At 46.9% G+C, this 15980-nt stretch overlaps 1 protein-coding gene across 2 annotated transcripts; it reads right to left on the bottom strand.

Annotated features, from left to right (window-relative positions):
- Positions 1–240: 240 nt before the first annotated feature.
- On the bottom strand, positions 241–12190 carry LOC144951498 (uncharacterized). 2 transcript variants are annotated; one of them, XM_078881817.1, is made up of 7 exons: positions 11880–12190; positions 10930–11103; positions 9917–10181; positions 7623–7741; positions 3029–3344; positions 1881–2038; positions 241–1351 (listed from the first exon to the last, which is right to left on the bottom strand). In XM_078881817.1, the coding sequence occupies exons 2-7, from the start codon at positions 11080–11082 to the stop codon at positions 1223–1225; spliced, it is 1140 nt and encodes a 379-aa protein (XP_078737943.1). In that variant the 5' UTR covers positions 11083–11103; positions 11880–12190; the 3' UTR covers positions 241–1222. The 2 variants fall into 2 exon arrangements, with proteins under 2 accessions (XP_078737943.1, XP_078737942.1); XM_078881816.1 differs by having other exon boundaries at positions 10930–11252.
- Between the last annotated feature and the right edge of the window lie 3790 nt (positions 12191–15980).

Raw genomic sequence — 15980 nt, forward strand, 5'->3', positions numbered from 1 at the left:
ACGATTAATGTTGGCCTTGCCATCACACCCTTTATCACCAAGTCAACCTACTCTACAGATATACAAATACTTGTATCTGTAATAACGTCTTGTCATTTACAATATAAAAAAGTAATACTGGAACAATTCAGTTCCGAACAGAGCAAAGATTCTCCCTTAACCCTTTCCTGTTCCGAGATGCACTGCAAGCTTGCAGGGTAGGTGGGGTTCCGTTCACCGCTGAATGTCGGAACGCGCGAGTGATTCAGCGTTAATTTTATTTAGAGAGTTGTAGTAACACCGTTGATTTGTAAAGACGTTGTTACTCACCGCAGAGAACCATAGCGATACGACGGCCAAACTGTGCCACGCACCCCTCCCAACGTGGCCTTGTGGGAGCCTCGCTGTCGATAAAGTTACTTTATTTTAGTTTTTCTCTCGGTCCCGTTTCGAAAATGTACACTTACGTATGCGTACGTCATCGGGATGGGAAATGGTTTATGCTGATATGTAGAAGTAAATGATCGATGCGATTCTGCTGGGGTCTGACAAGCCATCTCCTGCATGGCTGGTGACCTGCGAGCGCCGAGTATTTTTGCCATGCTCCTCCCCGTGTCTCTGCAGCAGCTGACTCATGTGAAGGGAAAACACGCGTGTAACCGTGGCGTGTGCCGACGTGACGTGAGTTTAAACGGTGGCTCGCATGTATGTATGTATGTTGTATGTACGTTGTATGTTCAAGTTATTTTGCACTGTACGTAGCCAAACGTAGGTGCAGGGGAAAGGACAACATACTAAACACAAAAATCTAGTTCTAAAAGAAATTAGTTTATCAATCTAGATGATTTAAAAGTGCATAGCTCCAGTGGCTTCCTCATGTCGGAAGGAAGAGGCGTTCCAGACGGCCGCAGAAGCACATCCAGATAGCGCTCACGCACCTGAAAGTAGGGGGGGCACCATGACCATTCCAACAAGGGTGTGTGCCGAAACGTAGGTGGAATCGCTAAAAATTGGGTAACAGCCCACAGGACGGGAGCGTCAGGCGCGTCCGAGTCACAGGGATCGTCAGGCGTGTCCCAGGCACATGGACTGCACGCAAAGCCTTGCCCTAGCTTGGCCCTGCAGCAGTCCACGACGAGTCGAAGCGAATCCGAGGGGACTACTCGCAATCATCTGGCTCGCAATCCGGCCCTGGCAATCATTCACTTGGCAGGGAGGACTGAGGCTTGGGCCCTGATGACGGCTACCGGACGATGCCATTGGAGGGCCGGTCAGGCGGAGCGTGCGACTCCACGGAGTCCGGGTCCCTCTTGGCTGGGTCGAGCAGCGAGGAGGCGAGCGAGGAGAGGGCGTTGGCAAACGCGTCCACCACCTGCGGCAACGGTGGTGACAGGGGTTTAGCGAAACAGTTAATTCTTCTGTAGCGGCGTAAGTTTTCATATCGTGGATTGGATATAACGTGATGGAATGTATTAGGGAACACGTTTTTTTGCGTAATGCATATGCTTATTGGATGTACAACTCGATCGAATGAATGAAACTACGTCACGTGAGTAGGAATAAGCGGTCGTGTCCTGCCTCGGCTTGGCATCGCACAAGGCGTTAGGATGCTGCTGGATGTTTCTAGATGCTACCCACGCGCCTTAGTCTTTGTTCAGTCTGCTTTAGCCTCTATATTATATATCATTTATTTTAACGTGATTTTTACAGAACGTGGTGTTCTTGAGGAACGCAACTATACTGCATTATAGGAGAATGGACTGTACGTACGTACAAGAGGAACGGCTCCCACGCACACCCAAAACATCACCGGGCAACCGTCGGTCACTTTGGACGAGTCACACTACCCCACGATTGCACAAAAAGTCACATCCGGGGTGCCCTCCCCCCCCTTCCTTCACCTGCTGAGCCACGCGCGTGCGACGGCGCTGGCTCCGTTGGCGCTCGCGCTCGTTCCGCCGCGCCTCCCTCCGCAGGAAGCGCATCGTCTCCTGGTGACAGAGCAGGATCATGCGGCCATCGGCGGAGAGATCCTCCCAGCGCACCTGCGGGAACTGACCTGCGGGGGACGAGCGGCGGGATGAGTTAACCTCCTCGCCTCGGGACATGGGGCTGTCGAGCGTAACGAGGCTTTGCAACAGAGATGTCCCCTTCCCCCCGCACTTCCAATTAGTATGGTTGACTACGTATGGTGGTTTAACACATAGTAGGCTTTCGCGACCAATATTATCCATGAGAGGTTTTTTTTGGGTGAGATGGGGTAAATATAAATGCATCGTTAAACCCGCCACCACGCGACACAGCCCAATTAGTAAGGTTTTGTCACGTAAAACAACGTGCCAATTAGTTACGAGTTCAGAGTAAACAACCCTCAACATTTACAATTCGAGTATTTATAACCAGCCTCATCAGTGGATAGTCAGAATTGTGACTTTGAGGAGGAAGACGTGGAGCTATTATGGCTTGAAATAAGTTCAACACACATACATACGTACAGACTACAAGCGAAAAAACTAAAACTAAGAGTAAAACTTATTATAAACTAATTTTTTTTCCAGGTAAGGCCCACTGAGCTATGTAAATTTTTTTCAGAAGTGACGGGGTCACACGTGATAGCTTAACTAAGTGGCTTATCATCACGTGGAAATGTATAGCAACTAAATACTATAAACGCCTGATGTTGATTCTAAATGCGGCCGGATAAACCGGAGGACGCGGGAAAAAAATCTATGCAAGCAGAGAGAGAGAGAGAGAAGCAAACTCCAAATATACAGCAGACGTCAGGGTCGAGATCGAACCCACGACCTCCTGCACACCAGGCAAGGCAATTAACATCTCCTAGCTACCACCGACAACCCCGACGAGTGTACGCCACTCTCATGGGTTGGGGGAGCGGCTCAGAGATTAGTGTGCTGCGTGGTATCCCGCGCAGGAATTTTAAAACGTGTGGGAATTTTTCTCCAGGACAAAGGGCGCCGTGAGGAACCGGCGTTGTAAGGAGCGCGGCGCTACAAGAGGTTGCGACGGAAGAGGCGGGAACGGCGCTCACCCCGTGGTGGGTGGGGGAGCCGGTCTCGGAACCGGTGAGCGCCACCTCCCTCTGCCGACTTGCGCGAGCGGTGCAGCAGCAACGAGGAGGAGGGAGAGGAGGAGGGCGATGGTGGCCGCGCGTCCCAGCTGCCACCACCTCCGCAGCCACCACTGCCGTCGTTCGCAGGGGCCACGTCGGCCCACTCCGGATCCACCGTGTTCACCGCGGGCTGACCGTCATCCTCCAGCTCTGAGTAGCCCTCCTCCTCTTCCTCCTCCTCCTCCTCCTCCTCCTCTTCATCCTCCTCTTCCTCCTCCTCCTCAAAGTCATCTACCTGTGTGGTAGGGATAGCCCCCACATCAGCCATCTCGTCTCTTCCTACTAGCTAAGGGCCCTGCTCAAGAACGCTTTGTTAAGAGTTGCAATTATGTCATTTAACATGCAATGTTGAGAACGTTCGTTAATCCCAATGATAATTATGGGAATTCCATTGTTTTACCATGATAACCTTCTTGAACCTAAACAGGTATTTTCTTAAATATCCAATGGAGTTTATATTAACCAATTCCATATCTTATGAAACAAAATGATGGATGAATTCAACAAACAATGAGTAACTAAGGTTCAGGGTATGTGAAAAAGTAAGTGAGCCCCTGGTTTCATTTGCTAAATTAAGATAATTAAAATCAGGTGTTTAAATAATTAGGTAGATCTTCAAGGGTGAGTTTGGGATGCACAACCCTATATAAAGATCAGGAACTTTGTGAGTTTGGTCTTCACCATACAGGTGTGTGTGGAAACAAGCCATGCCACGATCAAAATAAATCTCTAAGGACTTCAGAAAAAAGAGTTATTGATGCTCATCAGTCCAGAAAGGGTTACAAAACTATTTCTAAGGATTTTGGGCTGGACCAATCCACTGTCAGACCGATTGTCTACAAATTGAGAAAGTTCAAGATCACAGTCACTCTAGCCTGGAGCAGTCTTCGTTCCAAAATCTCTCCAAGAACAAATCGGAAAATAATCAAGGAATCACAAAGAACCCCAGAGAAACATCCAATGATCTGCAGGCCACTCTCGCCTTGGCTAATGTGAATGTTCATGACTCAACTGAAGAATTGTGTTCATGGATGGATAGCCAAGAGAAAACCACTACTCTCCAAAATAAACATTGCTGCCCATCTGAAGTTCACCAAAGAGCACAAAGATGATCAACAAGACTTCTGGAACAATTTATCTGGACAGACGAGTCAAAGGTAGAACGTTTTGGCCTAGAGAAACATTCTGTTTGGTGAAAAGCAAACACTGTTTTAGAACAGAAGAACCTCATCCTAACCGTCAAGCATGGTAGTGGGAATGTGATGGTTTGGGGCTGCTTTGCTGCCTCAAGACATGGATGGCTTGCCATCATTGACACAACCATGAATTCTTCATTGTATCAGAAGATTCTAGAGGAGAATGTCAGGCCATCCCCTTTGTGAGCTGAAGCTGAACCAAAAGTGGGTCTTTCAGCAAGACAATGATCCTAAACATAAAAGTAGATCTACAAAAGAATAGCTGCAGAAGAAGAAATTTCGCATTTTACAATGGCCTAGTCAAAGTCCGGACCTAAACCCCATCGAATTGTCGTGGCAGAACCTGAAGTGAGCTGTCCATGCAAGGCAACCCTCAAATGTCACCGAGTTGGAGTTCTGTAAGGAGGAATGGGCCAAAATTTCTCAAATCCGATGTGAGAGACTGACCAACGGTTCCAAGAAACGCTTAGTTGCAGCCATTGCTGCCCAAGGGGTGTCACCAGTTATTGAATCTAAAGGTTCACATACTATACTTTTTCACACGTCATTATTGAATGCAGAATCATTTGAGGTTAAATAAACGTTGAATGAGTATCATGTTTTGTGTCATTTGTTTAATCAGGTTATCTTTATTATATTACTAGCTTTACTACCCGTCTTCGCCCGGGACTTGGATGCACCACGCCCGGCCGCCTTTGTCTCCCCAGTGACGATGTTCACACACCACACCAGTTACTCGTTTGAGGCTGAGTCGACCTAGGGGAGGCCCAGGACCGATTCAAATAGTCGTCACCGGTGGTGGGCGTGAGCGGGAATCGAACTCGGGTCGCTGGGTTCGTAGCGCGGCGTGCTAACAACGACACTACAATGCGTTACGCTTTCACATGCGCGGGTCACATGACAGATTTGACGTCACAGCTCACTTGCTGTGCAAAAAATATATGCATTATTGAGCTCCCCGCCCAAAAAAAACACACAAGTGTATTTTAATAATTTTTGCATGGTGTACAGTCTGGAAAGTACCCACATGGCAAATTTAAAGTTTGTTGCATATATGGAGATTAGGACTTAGATTAAAATCTAAAAACATTTTAAGTTTGAAATATGTAAAATATGTGAAAATCCTAAGGGGTTCACAAACTTTTTCTTGGCAATGTACGTCTTCTGTAATCCACATGCTCCTATTTCTCTAAGCTTGCATCTCTTCATGCCTTGTTGCACACTTTTACATTTTTGTCCCATTTTGTTTGTGAATGACCATGTTTACGGTCCCCATTTCCTAGCAGGCAGTACACACCAATTACAAACTTGCTTCTTTAGGCACATCGGAATATTCCTTTTCATTATCACGTTTAGCTTTTCCGAAAAACACACAACTCCAACCTATCTCATGTCTGCCTCTTAATTTCATCATCACCACGATGATTCCGGTCTGCCTTAAGTATTTGTCCGAGGTACACATTATACCGCGATTTCAAATTTTGCCCCTTCTGACAGATGCCTCTGATTGTTTATACAAATTAGTTGTACACGACCTTTGCTTTTGGCTCTCATTTATCCTGAGGTAACATTTACAGCACTGCACGTTAAAATCATGATCTCAACATGACATCCAATCTAGCCATTGTTTTCTGCACGAATATTTATGGCTTTGTCTCCAATCCAATTGTCAGAAAATATCCTCTCTCATGCTGCTACGAATAAATCTGGTGGAAGGCGTGTCACCTAGTCTGACTCCCCTGGTACTACGTATTTATAGAACGTTTATTGCAGTCTCAATAAAACACGTTTTTACTCTCTGGTTCTTTCGTAATCAACCAGGCAAGATGCTGACTGTTGTGTTAGCCGACTCTCTGTGTTTAATTGCATTGTATTTCTAAGTTCACTAGGTTTGTTTTCTACCTGATGACGATTACTTGTGTTGCAATCGAAACGTCGTATTCTATTATTTAATTTATTTTCTTTCTACGTGACTTTACCAAAAGAACCAAAGAGCAATTCCTGCAGTCACGAAAGCTTCAACTCACGTTTTTACTGTTAAAATTAAGCCAATGGGCTTCTACTTCTCTGTGCAAAGTGATTTTGAGTCAGGGCTGAAGTGTTATTCATCCCCCTAGTGTGCTCCCCCTTGCCACTGCCCATGTAGTGTGGCGGTTAGCCTACGCTGCGCTACAAACCCGGCGACCCGAGTTCGATTCGCGCTTACGGCCACCACCAGTGACGAAATATCTGAACCAGTTTTCTGGCCCTCCCCCTTGGTCGACTCGGCCTCAAATGAGTATGCTGGTGCGGTGTAAACATTGCCACTCGGGAGACAAAGGCAGCCGGGCGTGTTGCTGGCCACCCACCTCCTCGTGTACCGTGACGGCCTTCATAGGTGCTTGCTAACAGCATTTCCCCCAACAACTGATTAAAGGTTATATGGGACATATTTGTCTGACAATACAGCGCTAGTATATTGTCTCAGTCTGTGAAATTGTCTCGGCATGAAGTCTTCAGACACACAGTGTACCAGTTGTTGAAAACTGTGTGACTGGGCAGGACTGGACATGTTCACCATATACAAGCCGATTGTTAACAAGCATGGTTCTGTGGAATTGGATTGCATGTTAGCAGAAATGTGTAATCTAGTGGTGCATTTACAAGTTCATCCCTATGAACTAAGGCATGGATGTTGAGCCAGCCCTAACTCCAAGACATCCATTGCAGACACCATCTGTTTAATGTGGCATCGCATTTCACAGACCTTACTGAATTGGACCACTTTTTTGCGAGTGCAAGTTATGTTTTTTGGTTTTCAACGTGGTGTCCAGGTGATAACTAATTTATATATAACTGCTTGTTGCATTAACTTTTTTGTCCTTCCTCCCGAACCTCCGATTAGCATGGTTGGCTACGTACGGTGCGAAATAAGTTCAGCGTGCATACATAGACTCACATAGAGACCCATAGTTTGTTGTCCATCCCCCCGAACCTCTGATGAGCACGGTTGGCTATGTACGGTGCGAAACAAGTTCAACGTACATACATAGACTCACACAGAGACCCATAGACTCACATAGAGACCCATCGTTGCTTGTCCTTCCCCGCCAAACCTCCGCTGAGCATAATTGGCTACGTATAGTGTGAAAGAAGTTCAACGTACATACATACATACATACTCACACATAGATAGACTCGCACAGAGACCCATAGTTTGTTGTCCTTCCCCCCCAAACCTCTGATTAGTACGGTTGGCTAAGTACGTTGGGAAATAGTTGAACATACACACATAGACGTGTACAGTCGTGGATTTTTTTACAATGTGCACAACGTACCTCAGAATCATCCTCGGACTCCTCCTCTTCCGTCTCGATGTAGGACGACTCTTGGTGCTGGGCCGAGTGCGTCGAGCAGTCCAACTGTGACCCCGATGGGCCCGGAGTCACCCCGAAATCTCAAGTAAAAAAAATCATAAAAGATCAAAAGAATAACATGAGGTGGTTGCCTGACTCAACAAGCGATAACAATGTATGTTACAGTCCGTTATCCTATTAACGCAGTGGTAGTTGCGTTCCTGAAGAAAACTGTCAATGGGAAAACAGGGTCCCGGTTTATGACGATCTGATTTACAACAATAGGTTTTCAGGAATGCGTTGGGGAGCGCCCGTAGAGCGCTAATGCCTCGCACTCATTTTGTGCAATCGTCGAGTGGTGCGACTTGTCCAGTGACTGACGGTTGCCCGGTGATGTTTTGGGTGTGCGTGGAAGCGGCTCTTCTTCTTGTACGTACGTACAGTCCGTTCTCCTATAATGCGGTGGTAGTAAGTAGTTACATTCCTGAAGAATACCGCGTTATGGAAAAATCGCGTCATAATAAAGCACAGTCCGCGATAATACGCGAGGTGGGTAATGCAGGCTGACCAAAGACTGAGGCGTGTGGGTAGCATCTAGAAGCATCCAGCAGCATCCCAATGCCTTGTGTGATGCTACGCCGAGACAGCCGCACAACCGCTTATTCCTACTAGCGCAATGTAGTTCTGTTCACTCAATCGCGTTATATCCAATTCGCATCCGCGTAAAAAAAAAATGCGTTCCCTAATACATTCATCATGTTATGTATCTAATTTCGGTTATGAAAACAACACACGTTATAGAAGAACGGACTGTATGTATGTTGAACTTCTTGTACGATAGGGAACGCACCAGAAGAGTGAGCGGAATCCCTGAGATCCTGGGTTTGAGGTCAGGAATCATATTCGTTATAAATCCAAGCTCTTAGGTGCACAAAAAAACTCGTGCGGAATTTATTTTCACTTATTTCAGTGAAGCATGGGTCACCTGGAAAAAGAGATAAATCCATTCACAAATAAGAAATTGATGCATGAAAATTGTGACTAATAAGAGTATATTTAGTAATTGCACCCTTCTTATAAAGCACAGCTATCACCAAGGCAGTAGTTTCACACTACATATGGAAATGATGTTGCTATGTAATCGCAATTGAGTAAGATGCACGTTAATTTTGTTAAAATCTGTACCGTTTCGCCGGCACACAATGGCCTACTCTACTTAAAATGACATCACAGGAGAGTTAACCTCCACTGTGAAGTAAACAGCATTATATTTTACGGTTAATCCACACACTGCAGTATTAACCAAGGTCACCAGTTAGATTTGAACTAATGACCTCTGCAAGAAGCGGCGAAAAGTAACAAAAAACAGGCATAAAATTACATTTATAAATCGGAATGGCTTTTCTCATCAATTTAACACTAAAAATTAGAGATGTTTGGGACAGGCATTCCAACTATACTCCTCACCTAAAATGTACACCACCTATATTACTTTTCACAATACAAAAATAAGAGCATAAATATTAAAACGATTGAATAATAAATAAATACAAAATTATTATCCTTTTCAGGGAACTCTCCAAAAGATCCTGCTGCATGTTGGATTGCTGCTGCCACTACAGGGACACCGTGACACTGTCGTGGATGGGTGACGACGCAGCTTTCCCTAGTGGTTTCTCATTTCATGATCTCACGGTGCGTGGGGCCGGAGTGAAATTTCGTTCACGTGGAAAATCTGATTTCGTTCATCGAAAAGTGTCCACAATTTAGTAGTAGGTTTATACCCTTTAAACTGGTACAAAACTGACACCTTTATACAAGGCATCATGTTTGCAATAACCACAACACAAGTAGTCAAAATGCAAACAAAAATAAACAACTCTGATGATAATAATATGCACTGTCCTTGAAGTTGATTGGGCCACACCAATCTTTTTGTTTGCATTTTGACTACATGTGTTGTGGTTATTGCAAACATGATGCCTTGTATAAAGGTGTCAGTTTTGTACCAGTTTAAAGGGTAAAAACCTACTACTATATTTTGCCACTGGTAAAGGAGGTCTCATAGTGTCCACAATTTGTCGACTGCGTGAACGCAAAATTCCGTAAAACCTGAACGCTCGTAAAATCGAGGGACGACCCCCACGTACGAAGTCTCAACATACGAACGAATATACGAACGAAGCTTTCAGGGAGGGGAGAACAACTTCGCGTAGCCGAGCCACCATAACCGTGAACTCTCGTTAAAAGAGTCACAAAAAAAGTCCGTGCTTTACCGGCGCCGTCGTGGAAGCTGTGGTCCCCGCGCGCCGCCAATGGAGAGAAGGGACGCAGCAGCTCGTGGGGCCGTGGGTCGGAGGGCCCCCTCCGTGAGCCCAGCAGCTCCTCCATCTCGGCCATGTAGGGGAACGTGGGCAGCCCCTCGGGGCTCCCCAACGCCCTCGCCTTAGCCGCCAGGAACTTCTCCTTGAGCTTCTTCCACTTCTCGCGCACCTGCGGGATGGTGCGGTAGATGCCGCGCGCCGACAGCAGCTGCCGCACCTGGCCTCGCCCCCAAAACAAACAAAAAAACGATGACACAGAACGCATCATCATCCGCCGCGTGAGGGGTTGTAATGCACGTTGAACGCTAAAAATAATTGATATCTTCACGAGTGGCGTATTTCGTGCAGGCAGTGGGGTGGCACGTGCCAGTAGTTGACGCTTGAGCCTCACAGCAACAAGGCCCAGGGTTTGATTCCCAACACCTTCTCTGTGTGGAGTTTGTACGTGCTCCTCCTGTTCTGCGTGGAATTTCTCCAGGTTCCCTCCATAGCTAACGTTAACGTACAATGTGAACGGTATTGGCGAAGCATCCTGATGCTGAAATTTAACCTGCGAGCGACTCACGTGGGATCACACACAGAGCAGCAGCATCGCCCCCTGCTGCTAAAAGCTGGCAGGACCCTCCTGAAAAAAAGTCCTGAGACTCTGAGGTGTACGTTTTTATGTTGAGCTTCTTTCACACCATATGTAGCTAACCGTGCTATTCGGAGGTGCGGGGGAAGGACAAACTAAACTAAACAAACAGTTCTAGAAATATTTGTTATAATCTAGATGATTTAAAAGTGCATAGCTCCAGTGGCTTCCTAATAACGGAAGAGCGTTCCAGACGGCCGCAGAAGAGCATCTGAAAGCGCAACGATGCAGTGACTTTGTTCGATGGCCAGCCAAAAGCCGAACTTAAGATGCCACTTTTATTTTGATGTTGTTGTTAAACATTCCCAACCCCCCCCACCCCTCCGCTTGCCTGCTCGAAGATGGCGAAGTTTCGCTGCCTCTTCTTGTCCAGTTCCGCCACGACGCCGAGGTCGGAGATGATCGCGATGATGGCTCTCGACTCGTCGGCCGACCAGTACACGGGCTGTCGGTATCGAGTGCGCGGCTTCTTCTTGGTGGCCATACTCGGATCGCGATGGGATTCCTGAAACCCCCCACGGCCACAAGTTGTGCGCGCCACGCGGTTCAAGCACCGTTCCTCATCCGTGGAGCGTCTCCAGTCGGAGCCTTGATTTCGACTGGACGAATCCGATGAGCTATGAAGCTCTATTGCACAGGGTGTCCCAGCAGGGGCTGGCTCAGAAAGTTACATTGCAAAAAAAAACAAGCCGAGAGAAGTGTAAAGAATAGGAAAGCTAAGCAAGTCACTACAAATTACATTTAAAAAAATATATCAAGCATATAAGTACAAATTGAAGAAGCACATCAATTGCTGCCGATTTTTCAACACCAAATGCCAGCTTGGACAAAGCAGCAAAACAACCAAAACAGTCCCACATCACACCAAGACAACTCTTGCGGCAACAATGCAAAGTGCGTGTTTTAATTATAGTAATCAGGAGTCGCGGCCACGTTCTATCCACTGCTGGGACGCCAAGGCTGGTGCTGTGACAGCAGCTGTCAGCGGCGCGGCTACATTCCCCACTGCGGATAGGCGCGCCTCGCACGCCATTGGTCCACTCGAGTCCACTCGCTCGCCTCCCATTGGCTAAGGGCGCGCGCGAGCGGTGGCTGCAGCGCCTCGGCCAATCGCGATGCGCGATTCCGCCGGCCGCGCCGAACGACTCTAGGGAATCTAATTCGGTGAACACTCCCCCACTCACTCACACGATCACCCACCCGCCCACACACACTCACCCACTCACTAGGCCTGCTCACCCCCCCCGCTCACTCGCACGCGCCGGCCCGCGCGAGCCTCACCTGCCGGCAGCAGAGCACTCGCCGCGTCCCGCCTCAAGGCGTCCGATGTCTAGTCGAGAGCTGGCAACGAGCGACGCGATCGGGCCTCATCATGTCGCCCTCGGAAATTCTCTCTCGGCGCCCGGCGCGGGGGGGGGGTCTCCACCGTCGCCTTCGAAACGGCCGCTCCTGCCGCTTCTGCCGCTCCTGCCGCCGCCGCCGCTGCCTCCGTGGGCGACCGAAGCAGGCCGTGACGTCACGGCGCGCCGGCGTTGGCGCCGCCATCTTGCTTGGGGAGGAGGGGATGTGACGTCAACCACTGGTGACGTCACAGCCCCCTAACAAGATGGCCGCGCGGCTTCGCATCTGGTTCACATCGCGAGTTTAGCCCGGTTGGACGTCTTCGACAAAAACAAGAGCTTCGTAGTTAATCGGACTCCTCCGGGATAAAACATATAAAGATTCTGACTCGTCTACGAGGGGGCAAGCGCCCGAGTTAGCGATTCCATCGCTAAGTCCATTGTCACGATTTTGGGACATCGATGCTATTCGTATAATAGGCGGTCCCCGCGTTTACGACACCACGGCGTTCCTGTAAACCGCGCCGTCGTAAATATGACCCTACATTACCATCGTAGAAAAATCACTTGCCGATGCGTGTTTTTGTTACTTTTATGGCCCATATTCAACAGGGTTTAATAGGTAAACACCCAAAAGTTCAAGTTCATTTATTAGGTATAGCCCTGTGAGCCATTCGGCTGTTGAATCGGGTGCAACCGCAACAAACAAAAACATGAACAAAAAACATCTTAAAGTGAATGTGACTAAGTGCAAACAGAAAATTAAAAAAAACACTTTGAATAACAACTCGGTGCCAAGTTCACATCGGAAACCATGCGTTCGGAGTCGTGTCGGAAGGGCGTCGTAAGTAGATCCTGTTGGCATTTAACGTCGTAAATGTGGACCGTCGTAAACCAGAGACCACCTGTTCAGTTTCTTTAAGCTCACGACGCTGGAATGCGGTGTAGTACCGATTTATGTTACACTTGATAACCCACTCATTTCAAATGGGTAACAGAATTCACTGTCAGTTGGCCACCTGAACAAATGTACTGGCAAGCTAAATATTTGGTCTGGGCTCATAACGTTTTCTTTTTTTTACAATGTGATCGACCTCGGCGCTCTTTTTCACCCAATACTTTGGCCACGTGTAGTTTCTAATTGTTTTCATGTTTTTGTTGTTGCTTTAATCAGGTGTCTAGAGTGTAACCAGTTCTCCTTCGAAATGCGTTTCACCTGTGCCAAAATTAACTTAAGGCCAAATGCACAGGGAGTATTGTGGCCTCGATGCTGCTATGTGCGTGAGAGCCCACAGAGGGCGTGTATATATCTTCCCTTTTGGAGCCTCTCCCCAGCCATGACAACATCATTATCGTCATCATCATTACCTTCCCAGCGATAGTAAATGAGGCGTGGATCCGGCACAGACACTTTTCCACGTGGGCTGGAGGAAAAAAGCATGTCAGCTTGCTCCGCAAAGCCCCTGATCTGTTGTAATTGCTGTAGTCGAGGCTGCTGAAGGGGAGCTTTCGATAATAAAAGTCCCGGGTGCAATCTCTGAGAGCAGAGTGGATTTTCTTTGTATTATTAAAATCTAAAGCTCCTATACACTTAGGATGGACATGGGCTCACCACGTGGAGCCGTAGGGCTTGACTGCTGTAAGCAGCAGGATATAAAACATGCGGTGATCAGGAAGCAATAGGTGGGAATTACGTTTTCTGCACAAAAGCTGTAAACCCCCACACACGATGCTGACCGAGGTAACAGCAGTCGCAAATCATGATGACTGGTATTCTCCACCCTGCGAGATGGATCGCATTGCTTATGGAAGGTTTTGTGGCAGTGCTGATTCGCTCTGCTTTCAATTGTTCAAAAGGCAGGGATATTTTTTAATCGCTGTACTCATTTTAGTTCTGTATTTTTCACCATCTGGGAGATCATGGGTCGTCTGTTTTACAAGGCAGACCTGTCTGTAATAACAGTAGGCATGTAAGGAGAGTTGTAAATATTTGGCATTATTCGTGGAATACATTTTCTGATGTACACTACAAAGTTTCTAATAATGGCCTTATTTGCACAATGTACAGGCGGTCCCCGCTTTTACGTGTTCCTGGGCACATTTTCGTAAATCTGATCCACAGACAGTAGAAACATCACTTGTTGATGTTTTTGTCATTTTATCAGCCACATTTAACAGGGTTTAATAGAACATCCACAAAACCACTTGAGAAGAACAAAAGCGTCACGCCAAGTCACATCGGAAACCATATGACTGTTCAAATATGTTCGGAGTCATGTCGGATAATGCGTTATAAATAAAGTTTCTGCGTCGTAACATATATACATAGTGGCATTTGTTCGTTATAAATTCAGCAGTTGTAAACCGGAGACTGCCTGTAATAAAAAAAAATGCCAAAAATTAAAATCAAACGTTGGCAGAATGTACACCTGTAATAAAACTCGTTGAGGCGACTTCTGGAATCCGTCTTTTATTCAACTTGTGTTACAGCTTTCCTTCACGCTGCTGACAGGCAGCGTGAGAGGGACAGATAGAGAGAGAGAGACACACTGCTACGTGGCAATCCGGAGCCCCGCTCCCGCGTGGCCCCCACCTCTGTTCGTTCCCGTTCTGACCCAGTGTCGTTCGTCTCCACCCCTATTTAATACCCAGGTCACGTGGTACGTTTCCACCAATCCTGGTTAGCCTCCATGGAATATTCCAGACCCCCTCGTAAGCTGCCGGGACCACGCCCCTGACTCATCTCCCCATTGGCTGTGGCCAAAGCCAACAGAACCAATCCCCTACTTACAGCTGTCACCTTTCCATTACATCAGGGCCACGCCCCTAGGCTTCCCCCCATTGGCTATAAACCAGGACCGGCAGAGCCAATCATCATGACGAGTTGTGATACGTTATTGAGCCGGATATATCCTCACATTACACACCTATTGTGCTTCCACTTGGTATAGCCATGAAATACTTCTGGAACCGTGGCATCACAAATCCTTCAATGTGGGATCCCGAGAAGAGATCCCTGCCACCCCACGAGTGCACAGGGAATGGCTCTGACCCATGCCTCATTGCTTTACATGGGCCAGAAACCTTGGGATTCATTCACGACTTCTTGTGCTTTTGCGATAAGTCTACTAATCGAAATAAATAACTCAAATTGCATTTAACTTTCTTTTAATGATCAATAATTCGGACCCCTTTAATATTGCATAGCCCCGAATGTTGCCTCGCGACAGTGGACAACCCCATACAATACGCACACTTAATGGTCAGGCCCTGCCTATCACCTTCCGTCCAGCGGCACGTGGGAACAGACAGAAGACCTGTTTGTTCAATAATGTTATACAATTGGTGGAGTAATCTAAGCTGTAATTGGTAGCGTAATAGTTCGCTTAAAGAATTATCAGATAGCCCATCGCTAGTTATTTCCTTGGGGTGATGTGGGGAGGTTGGGACAGATTAGTGATTTACTTTGTAGAAATATTCCATTTCCTTTGCAGGAGTAGCCTCTACCACTAGATGCCTGTACCAACTGGACCGTGCCAACTGAGCCTGAGTGCAAGTAGGGCGGCAGATGCGAGTATTGACTAATACATTTTCATCATTTTTCCGTATCAGCATTGTGTTAATTTAAAGCAAGGTTATATATGTTATGTATATTTGCAGCCCTTTTACACACCTACAGTGAGGGAAACAAGTATTTGATCCCCTGCTGATTTTGTACGTTTGCCCACTGACAAAGAAATGATCAGTCTATAATTTTAATGGTAGGTTTATTTGAACAGTGACATACAGATTAACAACAACTAAATCCAGAAAAACGCATGTCAAAAATTGTATAAATTGATTTGCATATTAATGAGGGAAATAAGTGTTTGACCCCCTCTCAATCAGAAAGATTTCTGGCTCCCATGTGTATTTTATACAGATAACGAGCTGAGATTACGAGCACACCCTTAAAGGGAGTGCTCATAGTCTCAGTTTGTTACCTGTATAAAAGACACCTCAGTTTAACACGTAGGCTTTCGCGACCAATATTATTCATAAT

This window comes from Lampetra fluviatilis, chromosome 62, assembly GCF_964198595.1.
Source record: "Lampetra fluviatilis chromosome 62, kcLamFluv1.1, whole genome shotgun sequence".
Taxonomy (NCBI): Eukaryota; Metazoa; Chordata; class Hyperoartia; order Petromyzontiformes; family Petromyzontidae; genus Lampetra; species Lampetra fluviatilis.